The sequence below is a fragment of the Chrysemys picta genome, chromosome 11 (assembly GCF_011386835.1).
Source record: "Chrysemys picta bellii isolate R12L10 chromosome 11, ASM1138683v2, whole genome shotgun sequence".
NCBI lineage: Eukaryota > Metazoa > Chordata > Testudines > Emydidae > Chrysemys > Chrysemys picta.
This window is the reverse complement of record NC_088801.1, coordinates 9,908,764-9,921,900: the sequence shown is the minus strand read 5'-3', so window position 1 is coordinate 9,921,900 and position 13,137 is coordinate 9,908,764. Positions and strand designations below refer to the sequence as shown.

Here is a 13,137-nt window from a genome sequence, read left to right as displayed (position 1 = left end):
ATTAATTATTATTTATATTACCATAGCATCTAGGAGCTCTAGTCGTGGACCAGGACCACATTGTACCTGGTGGTGTACAAACAGAACAAAAAGACAGTCTATGCCCAAGGAGCTTACAACTTCAAGACAAGACAAGAGATGGATACAGACAGAAGGGGAAATACAAGTAAATTGGATGATACTAGTCAGCATGATTAGCACAGCAACAGCCTGACTGTTGTCAGCATTTTTGTAGGCATCAGACAAAGAAAAGTTTTGCTAAGGAAACTCTGTAGGGGCCTCCTTCTGTCCCCATAGAAGGACTATATGGCCCAGATCCTCAGACATATTTTACTCCTGGGGGAATTCTGCAGAGCTGCTGGCGGCCACTAGGGGCCGCTGCACTCTACAGAGCCCAGCTCACTGGCTTTCATCCAGGGGATGGAGGCGCTCCATGCTTTGGCTGCCTGGCTTGATCCTCATCCATCCAGGGATGGTGTTACCCAGAGTTGTTTCAATCCAAAGCTCCTGGTAACTTACTCTGTGTGAGGTGGTGTCAGGAAATAAATCAATGGAGACATGGCCATCCGACCAATAGATGGCTGGCACAAACAGTACAATACAAGAGTGCTCTCACGTAAAGCTATACTTTATTTAGTTTCAAGCACTTACAAACATCCACAACAGGTTAGTAAAACACCCCCAACCCTCAATAATTACTGAAGTTTGGTGTGGCTCTTGAGTGGTACAGTGGGAGCCATCGGATTGGCCTGTCTTTCAGCTATTGTTGAGGGCCCTAAACTGCGTCCATGAAGTGATCCCAAAGAGACCAAACCTCTCTCCCCTTATTTATCTTGTTAGTAGACAACAGAAACAACAATCAAAAACCTTGTTAGGCAAGCAGTTTCAAAAGCTAAGCAAGAGGTTTCCTCAGATTACTAATTAGGCAGACAATCATGCGTCTGACGAAGTGGGTATTCACCCACGAAAGCTTATGCTCCAATACGTCTGTTAGTCTATAAAATGCCACAGGACTCTTTATTAATTAGGCAGATGTATTCCTGCAGGGTCTGCATGCCTTGAGGCCCTGACAGACACATCCCAGAAGGCAAATATTGGTAAGCTTCTTGTTTTTCTCCTAAAACACAGACCCCAGCATGTTCAACAGAGACTTCATGAGAGAGGGGTGGAGAGTCAGACAAAGGTTGAGCAAGAGGCTGAGTCCTTCTGGCTTAGTCATGCTAAGGCTGCATAGGCCTGCAAAAAGGCCCAGAAGTTTGGCTGCTGTTAGCAACAAGTATGATAATCAATATTACACTATCAGTAGCGGTCCCTGGCCTTTAACAGGTCCTCCAAAATCTCCCCATACAATGAGAGACGGCTCGGGAGACCTGGCTCGCAAAGGGTGTGGAAGGGCAGGACCGTAAAGAAGCTAGGGGGAATAAAGGCTCTGGGGGAAGGAGGTGCCCCACAGCTGGGCTCTGGGGGATGCAGGTATCTGGACTCTGGGGTGCCCCCCCACAGTCCCCTCCTGCATCCCTCAACTGGAACCAGGTTGTCACAGGGGTTTAATTCTCTACTCCTGGGGCAATTTTTTGTTGTCGTCTCTATTGTGACATTCTTGTTGACGGATATTTTGAAATAAATTACCAACATAATTTAAACTGGAGTGATTATACTGTGTTCTGTGGACAAATAAAATATGCAGAACTTTAAACTGTGTGCAGGATTTTTTTTGGTGCAGAATTCCCCCGGGGAGTAATATTAGGCACCTAACTACCGTTGAGGATCTGGACCTATGGGCGTTTCACTCTCTTGCCATGCTCTGGGGCCTCCTTTGCGGACACTGATTAGTTCCCTGGTGCCCTGCATCTCCACCGGGGCAGCCCTGCCTCCCAGGGGCTTGCCTCGCTCATGCCCAGCTCCATGCAGTTCCCCTGGGCTCCTGCATTTCTGCTCGGGCCGCGTGTCCCCGAAAACAAGGACCCGGTGGGATGTGGAGGCTGGAGGGGGAAAGCGGCAGCGCCCTGGCTAGCTCCCCGGCCCCAGCCAGCGCCCACGTGGCCGCGCCCGGCAGGCAGGGTGCGGGCCGGGCTGGCTCCGCTCTGGCCGCCAGGGGCCGCTGTAGCCCTACGTCTCCGCTCGGGCCCTGCAGCCCGCGCGGGCGGAAGTTGGCTGGAGAGCACTTCCGCTGAGTGACCCGGAAGCGGAAGTGGCCGGGCTCGCTCCCGGAGTCGGCGGCGTGGTCAGTGCGAGAGAGCGGTATGGCGGCGGCGGAAGCGGTTGGGGCCCCGGCCTCGCTCCTCTCCCTGGACCCGCAGCTGCAGCGCGAGTTCCAGGACAAGGTGCTGCGCGTCCGCTCCGGCAGGGGGACCAAGGTGAGAGCCCGGGCCCTGCTCCCCGCCGGCGGGTCTGCGCTCCCTCGGGCCAGCCGCGAGCAGCGGAGCTGCCTCCAGCCGGCTGCAGACAGTGCAGCAGAGCGCCCCTCACGCGAGCGGCCGGGGCCGGGGGTTCCGGCCCCTTCTCCCGGGGCTGTGGAGGCGCCTCTGGACAGTGTAGGGGGAACTGGCGGGTCGGCGCGGGGGCTCCGCTACGGCGAGACAGGGCCGCCCAGAGGATTCAGGGGGCCCAGGGCAAAGTAATTTCGGGGGCCCCTTCCATAAAAAAAAGTTGCAATATTATAGAATACTATATTCCTATGGGGGCCCCACTCTCCCCCCCCCCCCCCCCCCGCGCGGCCCCGTGGAGAGAGACATTTCAGACGCTGAACAGCCAGAGGCTGACTAAAAAAATTGAATCTCCCTCCTCTCCCCCCTTCCCCCACACTCCCCTCTTTTCCCAGTCTCCCTCCCACCCCTCCCCACCTGTAGAGTTGAGGAACAAGGTCGAAAGTGGCGCAGAACCGCGATAGTGAAGATACTTGGCAGTAGGGTTTTGCGTTTAAATCTCAGTGGATGTATTCGTGCTGTGATTGTGAAAATTGTATCTGGTGGGAGACTGGCTATGGGAAGAAAACAGGAAATCAGTCAGGGATGCAGCCTGCTTTGGAAGATGAGACTAGGAATTACTGTGCTGGGACCAGATCGGTGGCTTCTTGTCTCCTTTTGTTTAAGGTGGTGATTGGGCATAAATGTTCCTGTGTTTTTAATGTTACCTGTACTTTTCCTATTCGCAGCACGAGAAGCTGACTCCTGGTGTAATTTATTTAGGGCATATCCCTAGGGGCCTTTATGAGCCACAACTCCAGGAGTACTTCAGCCAGTTTGGAACAGTCACCAGACTTCGGCTTTCAAGAAGTAAAAAGGTAAAAATCATAATTGCTTTGAATTGTTTAGCTTCCTAATTGCAGTTATTACTGAATTTTCCCTACTTCCCCCAGATCCTCACATTCATTTAATAAACTTTCCCCATTAGAAGTGAGCACTGGCCAGGGGCTTTCAGCATACTGGTGTCCTCATTGTTATTTTTTATTACCGTTTCCCTGAACTTCATTCAAGGCCTAATTGTTCTACATTAAGATGTAGAAAGTAGCAGCCTTTCTCCATTATCTTTCTCCATTGGTGTGGATAACATCATCTTAAAATCACTGAAGCTCTGACCCTTGGATTAATCTTTGACACCCTCTCACTCCTTCCTACATTGCCAGGGTGTTACCAAGTCTAACTTCCACAACATTTCAAAAATCCAATTCTTCTCTATCCCAATGGCTAAAGCACTTTTCTGTGTCCTTATCGCCAGTCTTGATTGCTGCAACCTTCTCTCCAGCCTCCCTGACTTCCCTTCAGTACATCCAAAATGCAGCTGCTAAAATCTGTTCTCATCTGTCTTTGTGCCCTTCTCTCTGCCCTGCTAGCCACCAAAAAATGCATATGACCAACCAAATATTGTGTAATCTTGTTGCAGCCCTCTTCCCTTTCTCCTGCTTTGTCACAGCCCCAGTTTTTCCTTTCATTCATGTCTACAATTAAATTGTAAGATCCGTGGGGCAGGGTTTTGTAAAGTGCAGAGCACACTTTGTGTGCTGCACAAACAAAATCAGTTAACGTAGCTACCAGTGCTAGGACTTGGACGGTAGATTATTTAACATTATGAAATCCTCACATCCTGGACGTCGTCGTCCTCTTGATTTCCATTTTGAGAATGTTACTGACGTGCAATCGCACCAGCCAATGTATAAAAGCAATATGGAGGAACACAGACTAAAAATGGGCTGCCGTTTATACCAGGATCTGAGAGAGCCTGAAATATCCCCGCTCTTGTGTTCTAAGAGTCCATTCTGGAAACGATGATAGCCTCTCAGAACACACAGAAATGTTTGCTCTTCGGAAATGGGATGAGGATCCTGAATTCCTGAACTTCTGAAGCCATTGATTGGTTTCACATAAACTTCACCGCCTCAGAAGTAGACTTTTACTTGGATGTTTATAATAAATGTCTTGTTCCAGAGGCTGATTGAACTTTGGTCATTGGCCTTTAAAACCTTTAATTTAAGTTACTGGTTTGAACCCAGCTCAGCTGGTTACTGAAGATAACCGTATTTTGAAGTCTCATCATTGGCTTATAAGTAACAAGTTATTGGTTCTATCTGTTTTGTAGTGTAGAGGTATCACTTGAAGTGGAAACCCTGTTGGCAGGGTCAGAAGAGGGAAAAGACTTGCCATTACCTCTTACCATAAAGGTGGTCATTCCAGAAAAGGATAGAGATAAATAGGCAGTGTTGTGAGGAAGTTGCCCCTGGTTCTGTGGTTAAACAGGGCTCCAATTCCAGTGCTGTGAATCTAGCCCCTTTCATCAGAACTAAACACACTTAAGTGAGAAATGTTAGAGTAGTCTATATCCAGCGTAGAATTCTGAATTAATATAACAGGAGGGACAGTGCTTTTAAACTTCCTGACTACTTTGTAATACAAATGGCTGGCTTTAGATCGGGGTGGCCAACCTGAGCCACCTCCCAGCGCCTCCCGCCCACCAGCATGCCGACCAGCGCCTCCCCGCACCTCCCAATCAGCTGTTTTGTGGCATGCAGAAGGCTCTGGGGAGGAGGGAGAGCAGGGCAAGCTCAGGGGAGGGAGGGGAAGGGGTGGAGTGGGGGCCAGGGCATGTGGCAGAGCCAGGGGTTGAGCAGCGAGCACTCCTCGGCACATTGGAAAGTTGAAGCCTGTAGCTCCAGCCCCGGAGTCAGTGCCTGTAAAAGGAGCCACATGTTAACTTCTGTCTGAAGAGTCGCATGTGGCTCTGGAGCCACAGGTTGGCCACCCCTTCTACCGAAAGGGGAAATGCCCCTTCATCTCATGGCATAACTTTTACTTAGCTTTTTAGTTTTGTTATATTTGTTACTAAGTAATGTTTATTTCTCTATATACATAACGCAGAGCTATTGGTTTCACATAGAATCTGTAAAAGCTTATCTTTATCTTGTACATCATCATAGGCTAATTCTGCCCTAAGACGCATGCAGTGCTTACTGAGTTTACTGGGAGTTGTCTTTGTTGATCTGAGAACAGAATATAACCCTTGGAGTGTGAAAAAACAGACTAGTGTAGTTCTCAGACATAGTGTGTAAACGTAACCTAGATTTCTGATACTGTTGTCATTGTCTGGCAGACTGGAGACAGCAAAGGCTATGGATTTGTAGAGTTTGAATCAGATGAAGTTGCTAAGATTGTTGCCGATACCATGAACAATTACCTGTTCTGTGAAAGACTCCTAAAGTGTGAGTATCTGAGACACTGGTGAGTGCGGGAAATGTGAGCATGTGAGTGTATTGTTTTCTGGGAAGTCAGGGAAATTTTGCGTTTTCATGTTAGAGTTCCAGCACACAAGGAGCTCTTCCAAGTGAATATCACAGATTCTTTTTTCCTTTCTCCACGAGTGTCTTCTCCCCCCTCCCCCCCATGCATTCCTCGCAGTCTTTTGACTGTTAAGACTGTCTAGGATTTTCAAAGGGGTCCACACCTACCTTTGAAATTTTTTAGGGGTCCACAGATGAAAAGGGGTTGAAAATCACTGTCCTATTCTGTTCATTTCCTCTGAAGCATCTGACACTGGCAACTGCCGGAAGATGAGCTAGATGCACCATTGGTCTGACCCAGTATGGCCATTCTTACGTTCTTAACTGTTGATTTAGTGTGATATGCTTTATGACACAGGTGAATTTATGCCGCCTGAAAAGGTCCATGAAAACCTCTTCAGAGGCAGTGAGAAGACATTTAGGAAGCCATCGCACCCGGCAGTCAAGCGATATAACAAGAAACGAACACCCCAAGAAAAGACAAGGATGACAGAGAGACTACTAAAAAATGAGAAACGGTTACGAAAGAGGCTGGCTGAGAAGGGAATAGATTATGACTTCCCTGGATTTGTAAGTGGTTTGTGGTAGCTTGGTCAAGTATTAAATTCAAAGTTCATGTCTAAGATTGTGCTAAATAGGAGAAAGTGTTGCATCCATTATACGTGATTGATCTAAGAATGTTACATTTAATCTGGAGATTGGTGCAGAGACTAAATCAGAGTGAGGACAGTGTGAGCGCTCGTAGAAATCATGCAGTGACTTGATTGGTGGATTGTGCGCTCTACCAGACTTGGGCCATGTCTACACTACGGACCTTACAGTGGTGTACGGTCCTGTAGCCACTCTTTGCACACCAGCACTTTTGTCGGTGAAACTTGTCGGTTAGGAATGTGAAACCCCCCCGCCCCTAACCCCCAGATTGAGAAGAGCTTTACTGACAAAAGTGGTAGTGTAGATAGGGGTGGGCAAACGTTTTGGCCTGAGGGCCACATTGGGTTTTGTAAATTGTATGGAGGGCTGGTTAGGGGAGGGGGTCATGGCCCAGCCCCCACCTCCTATCTACTCCTGCCCCATCCAACCCCCCCCCCGTTCCCTGACGGCCCCTATGAGACCCCCTACCCCATCCACCCACCTCTGCTTCCTGTCCCCTGACTGCCCCCAGACTCCCGCTGCCCCATCCAACCCCATCTTTCATTTCTGACGGCCCCCCTGGAACCCCTGCCCCATCCAACCCCAACTTTCATCTCTGACAGACCCCCGGAACCCCTGCCCCATCCAACCACCCCTTCTCCCTGTCCCCTGACTGCCCCCTGAACCCTTGCCCCTGACTGCCCCATGCCGCCTCATCCAACCCCCCCTCCACCCTGACTGCCCCCCGGAACCCTGCCCCCCGGAACCCTGCCCCCATTCAACCCTGTTTCCCCGACCACCATCCACACCCCCGCCCCCTGACCACCACCCCGAACTCCCCTGCCCTCTATCCAACCCCCCCTGCTCCCTGCCCCCTTACCGCGCTGCCTGGAGCACCGGTGATTGGCGGCGCTGGAGCCGGGCCACGCTGCCGCCGCCACGCAACACAGAGCACCGGGTCAGGCCGGGCTCTGCAGCTGTGCTGCCCCAGGAGCTCACAGCCCCACCACCCAGAGCATTGCAGCAGAGCGAGCGAGCTGAGGCTGTGGGGGAGGAGGGACAGTGGGGGAGGAGCTATGGGCTAGCTTCCCGGGCCAGGAGCTCGGGGGCCGGGCTGGATGTGGCCCGCGGGCTGTAGTTTGCCCACCCCGGTGTAGATGAAGCCTTGTTCTTGCTTTCTTTTAGAGAAATGTCTTTAACGTTATACTTGCTTAATAGGTCAGTGACTGACTTGAAACGTGATCTTTGATTCGTGTCACTGTTTGCTATTTTCCACTACTTATCTATCCAAGATACTTGTAAGGCCCCCTATTACCATAGGACCCGAGCACCTCACAGTCTTTTAATGTTTGTCTTCGTGCCACCCCTCCGAAGTGCTATTTATCCCTATTTTATAGATCTGAGGTAAAGATAGAATAAGTGACTTGCTCAAAGACTCCCAGGAAGCCTGTGGCAGGGCAGAGAAGCCAAATATTCCAAGTCCCAGGCTAGTGCCCTAACCATTGGACCATCCTTCCTCCATTTAGATACTGTGTGTTTACAAAGCAATGGGATGAAATACTTAGATATTGCAGGGTTCAATTGTGTATTGTCAGTAGATATACAAGATCCCGTAAGGGTTCTCTTATTTCTATGATTGTGTGGTGGATATATACACCAAATCACATTCATTGACTTCTGTGGCATGATAGACCAATGTACTGGTTCAGACGTAATTGCTGCAGTAAAGGTTTTATAACTGTGAAGGAAAAGTCTACATTAGGAGAATCTCAATAACTTTGCATTAGAAAGCAATTCTGTGTAATTAATTGCTTGATCTGTTTCTTTTCATAGGCTGCACAGATGCCTCAAAAGAAAAAAAATGTTTCAAATTCAAACGCGAACCTGAACATATCTGTGAACAGCCAGGTAAGACTCAACTGATCTCAGTGGGTTTCATGCAGTCTAAAGGCACCAGAACATGTTCTTCAGACACAGAACTGGTTACTGTAGTTCCCCTGTTACTTTCTTGAGTCTGTGTTCTGGGCCTTGTTGTACTGGTGACAGACAGACTGACTTTGTAGCAATAAAATTTGCAGTGTGGGTTAGAGTGCACGCTTCTGAATGGAAGGCAGCATATGCTGTCTGGAATAGCAGATGTCTTAAGTGTTGTCTACACTAGAAAATTTTACCAGTCAAAGTTTTGCTGGCTTACTGTTACCGATAAGGTATGTTGATCGAATGTACCGAATGTGGCTGCTTGTGCATCATGTCAACCCACCGTGGGTTGTGTCATCAAAATGCATGTTGCACTGTGGGTAGGCATCCCAGTGTCCTCCATACCAGCTTCTGGCTTGCTACCCTTTAGGAAGTTTACGCTCTGTGTTGTGGGGTGGTTGCTGTATATTGTGGGATACCCTCGTTCCTCTCAAAGGACTGGGAATTTGATCTTGAATTCCACAATTTCCTGTTCCATCCCATTATCTACTGCTCTTTTACATGCCATTTTCAACTTGTCTCTGCAAATATGGATGAAGCTCAGGTCTCTTCTCCAGCCAGGCACTGTTAAAGAGAAAGTTGCGTTGTGGGATTGTTGCTGGAGGACAACTCATACTCATACATGTGTGCTTCCACACTAGCACTGTTCCAACAGATGGTTTATTTCATGTGAGGAAATGGCAATAATTATGCCAGTAAACATGGAGGGTTTATCAGCAAGACTCAGAATTGTGTGAATGGAAGCCTGGACCAACAGAAAGGAAGTTTTACTGGCAAAACTTTCTAGTGTAAACCAGACCGCAGACTGCTAATCAGCTATAAATAAGCTAAAAGATGTTGGGAGCTGCCGTCAGCCATGTAAAACAAATAGTGCTATGATCAGAAAGGTCAGATTCCGAGGCTTGAGATTACACGTATTACAGTCCAAAAGTCTAAACACTAAGGTTTCACCTACTGCTTAGACCTGTCCGAATGAGAGTTTTGAACACTGCACCTCAGCCGTCTCCATTTTAATGTACACCTGGAAAGATCTGTGTGTGTGTGTGTGTGTGTGTGTGTGAGGGGTTGAATGCTCTCATTTGGATCCTCAGGAAAGAAGTGTCACAGCATGTAATCGCACTGTGCAGTAATTCCGGATAATTGGGGTGGGGTTGGCTTGTCTCTTGTGAAAAGGCAGATATCTGAGGGACTTGTAAAATAAGAAAACTGAATGCACAGAGAAATGGATTGTGTTTTAAAAAATATTGCCATTGGGATGTGAAAAATGTTAGTTTCTACATGACTGGATTTATAAGGGAGCAATATCCCTGGTTCTTAAATATCTTTACATTCTTCATGACACTTTCTGTTCATCTTTGTTTTCCCTTCATTTCATCTTCCTTAACCCCCTGAATCAAGGAATAATTATCTTAATGCCAAAAAGCTAGAGCAACTCATGACACTTGTTCAAGGGAATAAAAATTAATCTCATTCATATTTCCCCTGTACCATTGCGAAAACACATACATCTGTTTTAATATGCAAAATCGACTTAATCTATTTAGAAATCATTCTCACTTGATATCTCTTGGCAGTTGTTCCATGTGTGCAGGGAATTGGGGGGGAGGAGGGGGAGACACGGTCTTGATGTCATATAGGACGTGTCTGTTAGGGAAGCTGTCCCTCTAATGGTAACTACCTTATTTGGTTTATCTAGGACCCCACCCCAGTGTGTACGCCCACGGCACTTGAGCGTCGGAAATCGCAACCAGCAGAAGGTGATGAAGATGAAATAACCATCAAACTGCCTCCAACAAGTGTAAAGAACACTGCTCAAAAGACCAAAAAGACAATGAAGCTGCAGAAAAAAATTCACCCAAAGAAACGGAAATAAACAAAGATGAAGTCTCTGTAGCCAAGTTTTTCTTAATTCCAAAGGTTGTTTGCAAGCTGGAACTTCCAGCAGTTCTTACTGACTTGTGTTCATTCTTGCTTTGAGTAGAACAGTGGTTCTCAACCTTTCCCATATCGGGGCTCCGTCCATCTAGTCCGGAGGCATTCCCACTTAGCAGCAAGGGAAGGGTAGCTGCAGCCCTCCATCTGAGAGCCCCTGCTATAGAAGATTCTCAGAACTCTCTCAAATCCATGTCTGTGTTGATCAGTGTAGATAAAATGGAAGTTTGTGTCCTAACATGCCCACTGTCGCTTTGAATAAGCTCTGTAACATACTTCTCTTCTCTCATTAGAATGGCTATTCCCTTTGCAAGGAAATCAAAGGATAGCCTTGCGAGGCCACTGATGGGGCAGTATGCTTAACAGTCCTAATTAGCATAGGGATATCAATTTTTATAAACATTTTAGAAGTACATCGTGACTTTCAGTAGCATCAATGGGATGAATGCTTGTTTTACACTAAGGGTGTATTCATCTAATTCATGAAGACTAATTTAGATGGTGTTTCAGGCTGCTCCACAATGGAACCCAGATCTCCTGACCCTCAGACTTGGGCTTTTACCACATAATATGACCCTTTATCACAGTCACGTTTAGAAAAGGAGCTTCAAACTCCAACCACTTAACATGCTTTCAAAACTTGCATTAGCCTATAGGCTGCTCTATAATCATGCCAAACAAGTGAAAGTAATTTACTAATTGCATCTGGATTTGTCTCTTCCGCAAGTTTGCTGCTCTGTTTGCAGACTTTAAAGGAACCTTGAAAGCGAAGGAAAACACATTAAAATCCATGATTCTATCTTCCACTTCCCATAAGTCTTACAACACAAAAAACTAGGACTGACTTTTTTCAAGTGACTTCTGGCTAGGATGCGTATGGTGCTGGAGTCATATTGAAATGGCCTGCTTTAAAACGGTTGCATCCTAGATATGAGTTCTCAGCAAGAATGGGCAAATTTCTGCTGTTTCATGGGTGATCTGAAAGCAGTGTCTATTTTTGAGACAACGTGGTTAAAACACAAAACTGAGTGGAGATTTGGGGTTATATGTCTAGCGCTGCTTGTCTGTGGCTTTACATAACTCACTTCATTGCTCTGTGCCTTAATTTTCCCATCTGTAAAATGAGACTTGGTGCTTGTGGGGTGAAGAGAATCAAGCTCGTATTTTTCCATCTGCTGATCTTTACAATGTTGTATTTATTACTGATCCATAAACTGAGCATCAGTACCCTACACTTGAATGGGGAGGCTGATTCCTGAATGAATGGCTTGTCTCCTACTCTGAGGTCAGAGAAGCTGGGCTGGCTTTCATTCTGCAAAAAGAATGAAAACATGTTCTCGCTACATCCGTCACAGATGACTTAGAGCACTTCACATTGACATACTGGCACTACCGTGAAGAGGGTAGCTACAGACCTGAGCTAAAGTCCTATCCATCATCCTGGGATCAGCATAAAACCTTGGCAGAATGTTTTTGAGGCAGGTTGTTTTAGTTGTTCCAAAGTCTGGTCTGGAATCGGGTGGAGACATTGTTAGGAGAGTAGAGATTTCTAGTCTTGTTTCACCCATGAGGTCTGTTAATTTGAATACTCAACACAAAAGCAGAGTCTTGTCTTTTTAAACGGTGGTTTAGTACTAAGTTTCTCAGGAGAAAGACTACAGCATGTGCATGGAACTGTCACTCCCCCAGACCTTTTAGAAAGTGATCCTTTGACAATGCAATTAGTATTTGCATTTTGTTTAATACAAGTCTGAGTCACACAAAAAATCAATTCGGGTTACACAAGTCTTGATCTTTCATTGCTTGAGAAGAGACACTCCCATTGCTGCAGCTTTGTTGGCCATTGGTCAGGCTTGGCAAGAGATTTCAGATGAAAACCTGGCTCAGACTAATGGACAACACACCTGAGCAGCCAATTCAATCTCTGGCTATTGTGGGACTTGCCTGGCAGGAGAGGGGAAGTTTGATCAATTTCCTGGCTAGATCTATCCTCACTTGGCCATTTTACGATTTAAATCATGAGAGTCAGATGTGCGTAATTGCTAGCCTCTGTTGGGTGACTAAGGTCAGATAATTTGCCTTTGTCTCTTAGTGATCAAGGCAGCATCTTGGCTGGGTGTGACTTCCCCTCAGATGTTTTTGGTTTCTTGGGCACAATGGGACTCTGGGGAAATCTGCTTACCAGCCTGGCGCAATCACTAGTTTTGTGTACCTTCTTTAATAGGAGTGTCTTGGCATGCACATAAAATGAAATGCACCTTTCCAAGACATTAAACCCTCTTATTAGTGCAAATGGGTTTGTTTTGCTTTGCATGGTAAAGTTAAGGGTTTGAACAGTCTTGAGGTTAAAATTGTTTGGAAGGCAGAATCTCACTTTACATGTTGCCTATCTGCAAGGTAATAATCCACTAGTAATTAAAGAATTTTAAACAGGAATTTTTAAGATCAGTAGTAATCTGTCCTAAATACAGTAGCTGGCGTATTAAGGGCCTACAATCTGCCACAGCTGTTTTGTACAAAGGGCACAGATCTAATTCAGGGGTTCTCAAACTGGGGGTTGTGACCCCTCAGGGTATCATGGGGGTTATGAGCTGTCAGCCTCCACCCCAAACCCCGCTTCGCCTCTAGCATTTATAATAGTGTTAAATATAAATTAAAAACACTTTTTTATAAGGGGGTCACACTCAGATGATTGCTGTGTGAAAGGGGTCACTAGTACAAAAGTTTGAGAACCACTGACCTAATTTATTCATTCTGTCCAGGTCACCTTTAAAATGCTTATTCTTAACCTTAAATACTTAATGTAACAAAAGACTTACCAGATCAAT

The 13,137-nt window shown here is 46.6% G+C and overlaps 1 protein-coding gene across 1 annotated transcript; it reads left to right on the top strand.

The window, feature by feature from the left end:
• The first annotated feature begins 2,168 nt into the window (after positions 1 to 2,168).
• NIFK (nucleolar protein interacting with the FHA domain of MKI67) lies at positions 2,169 to 10,266 on the top strand. Its single transcript, XM_005279793.5, has 6 exons — positions 2,169 to 2,357; positions 3,155 to 3,283; positions 5,584 to 5,692; positions 6,129 to 6,340; positions 8,234 to 8,308; positions 10,074 to 10,266. Exons 1-6 carry the CDS (start codon positions 2,244 to 2,246, stop codon positions 10,248 to 10,250), a joined length of 816 nt encoding a protein of 271 aa, XP_005279850.1. The 5' UTR covers positions 2,169 to 2,243; the 3' UTR covers positions 10,251 to 10,266.
• The last annotated feature ends 2,871 nt before the right edge of the window (positions 10,267 to 13,137 follow it).

Bases quoted from the DNA above. Each gene is read 5' to 3' on its own strand.
- NIFK (XM_005279793.5), top strand. From the start codon at position 2,244: ATGGCGGCGGCGGAAGCGGTTGGGGCCCCGGCCTCGCTCCTCTCCCTG. The intron at 2,358-3,154 runs GTGAGAGCCCGG...TCCTATTCGCAG, and splicing joins GCTCCGGCAGGGGGACCAAG to CACGAGAAGCTGACTCCTGG. The intron at 8,309-10,073 runs GTAAGACTCAAC...TGGTTTATCTAG, and splicing joins ACATATCTGTGAACAGCCAG to GACCCCACCCCAGTGTGTAC.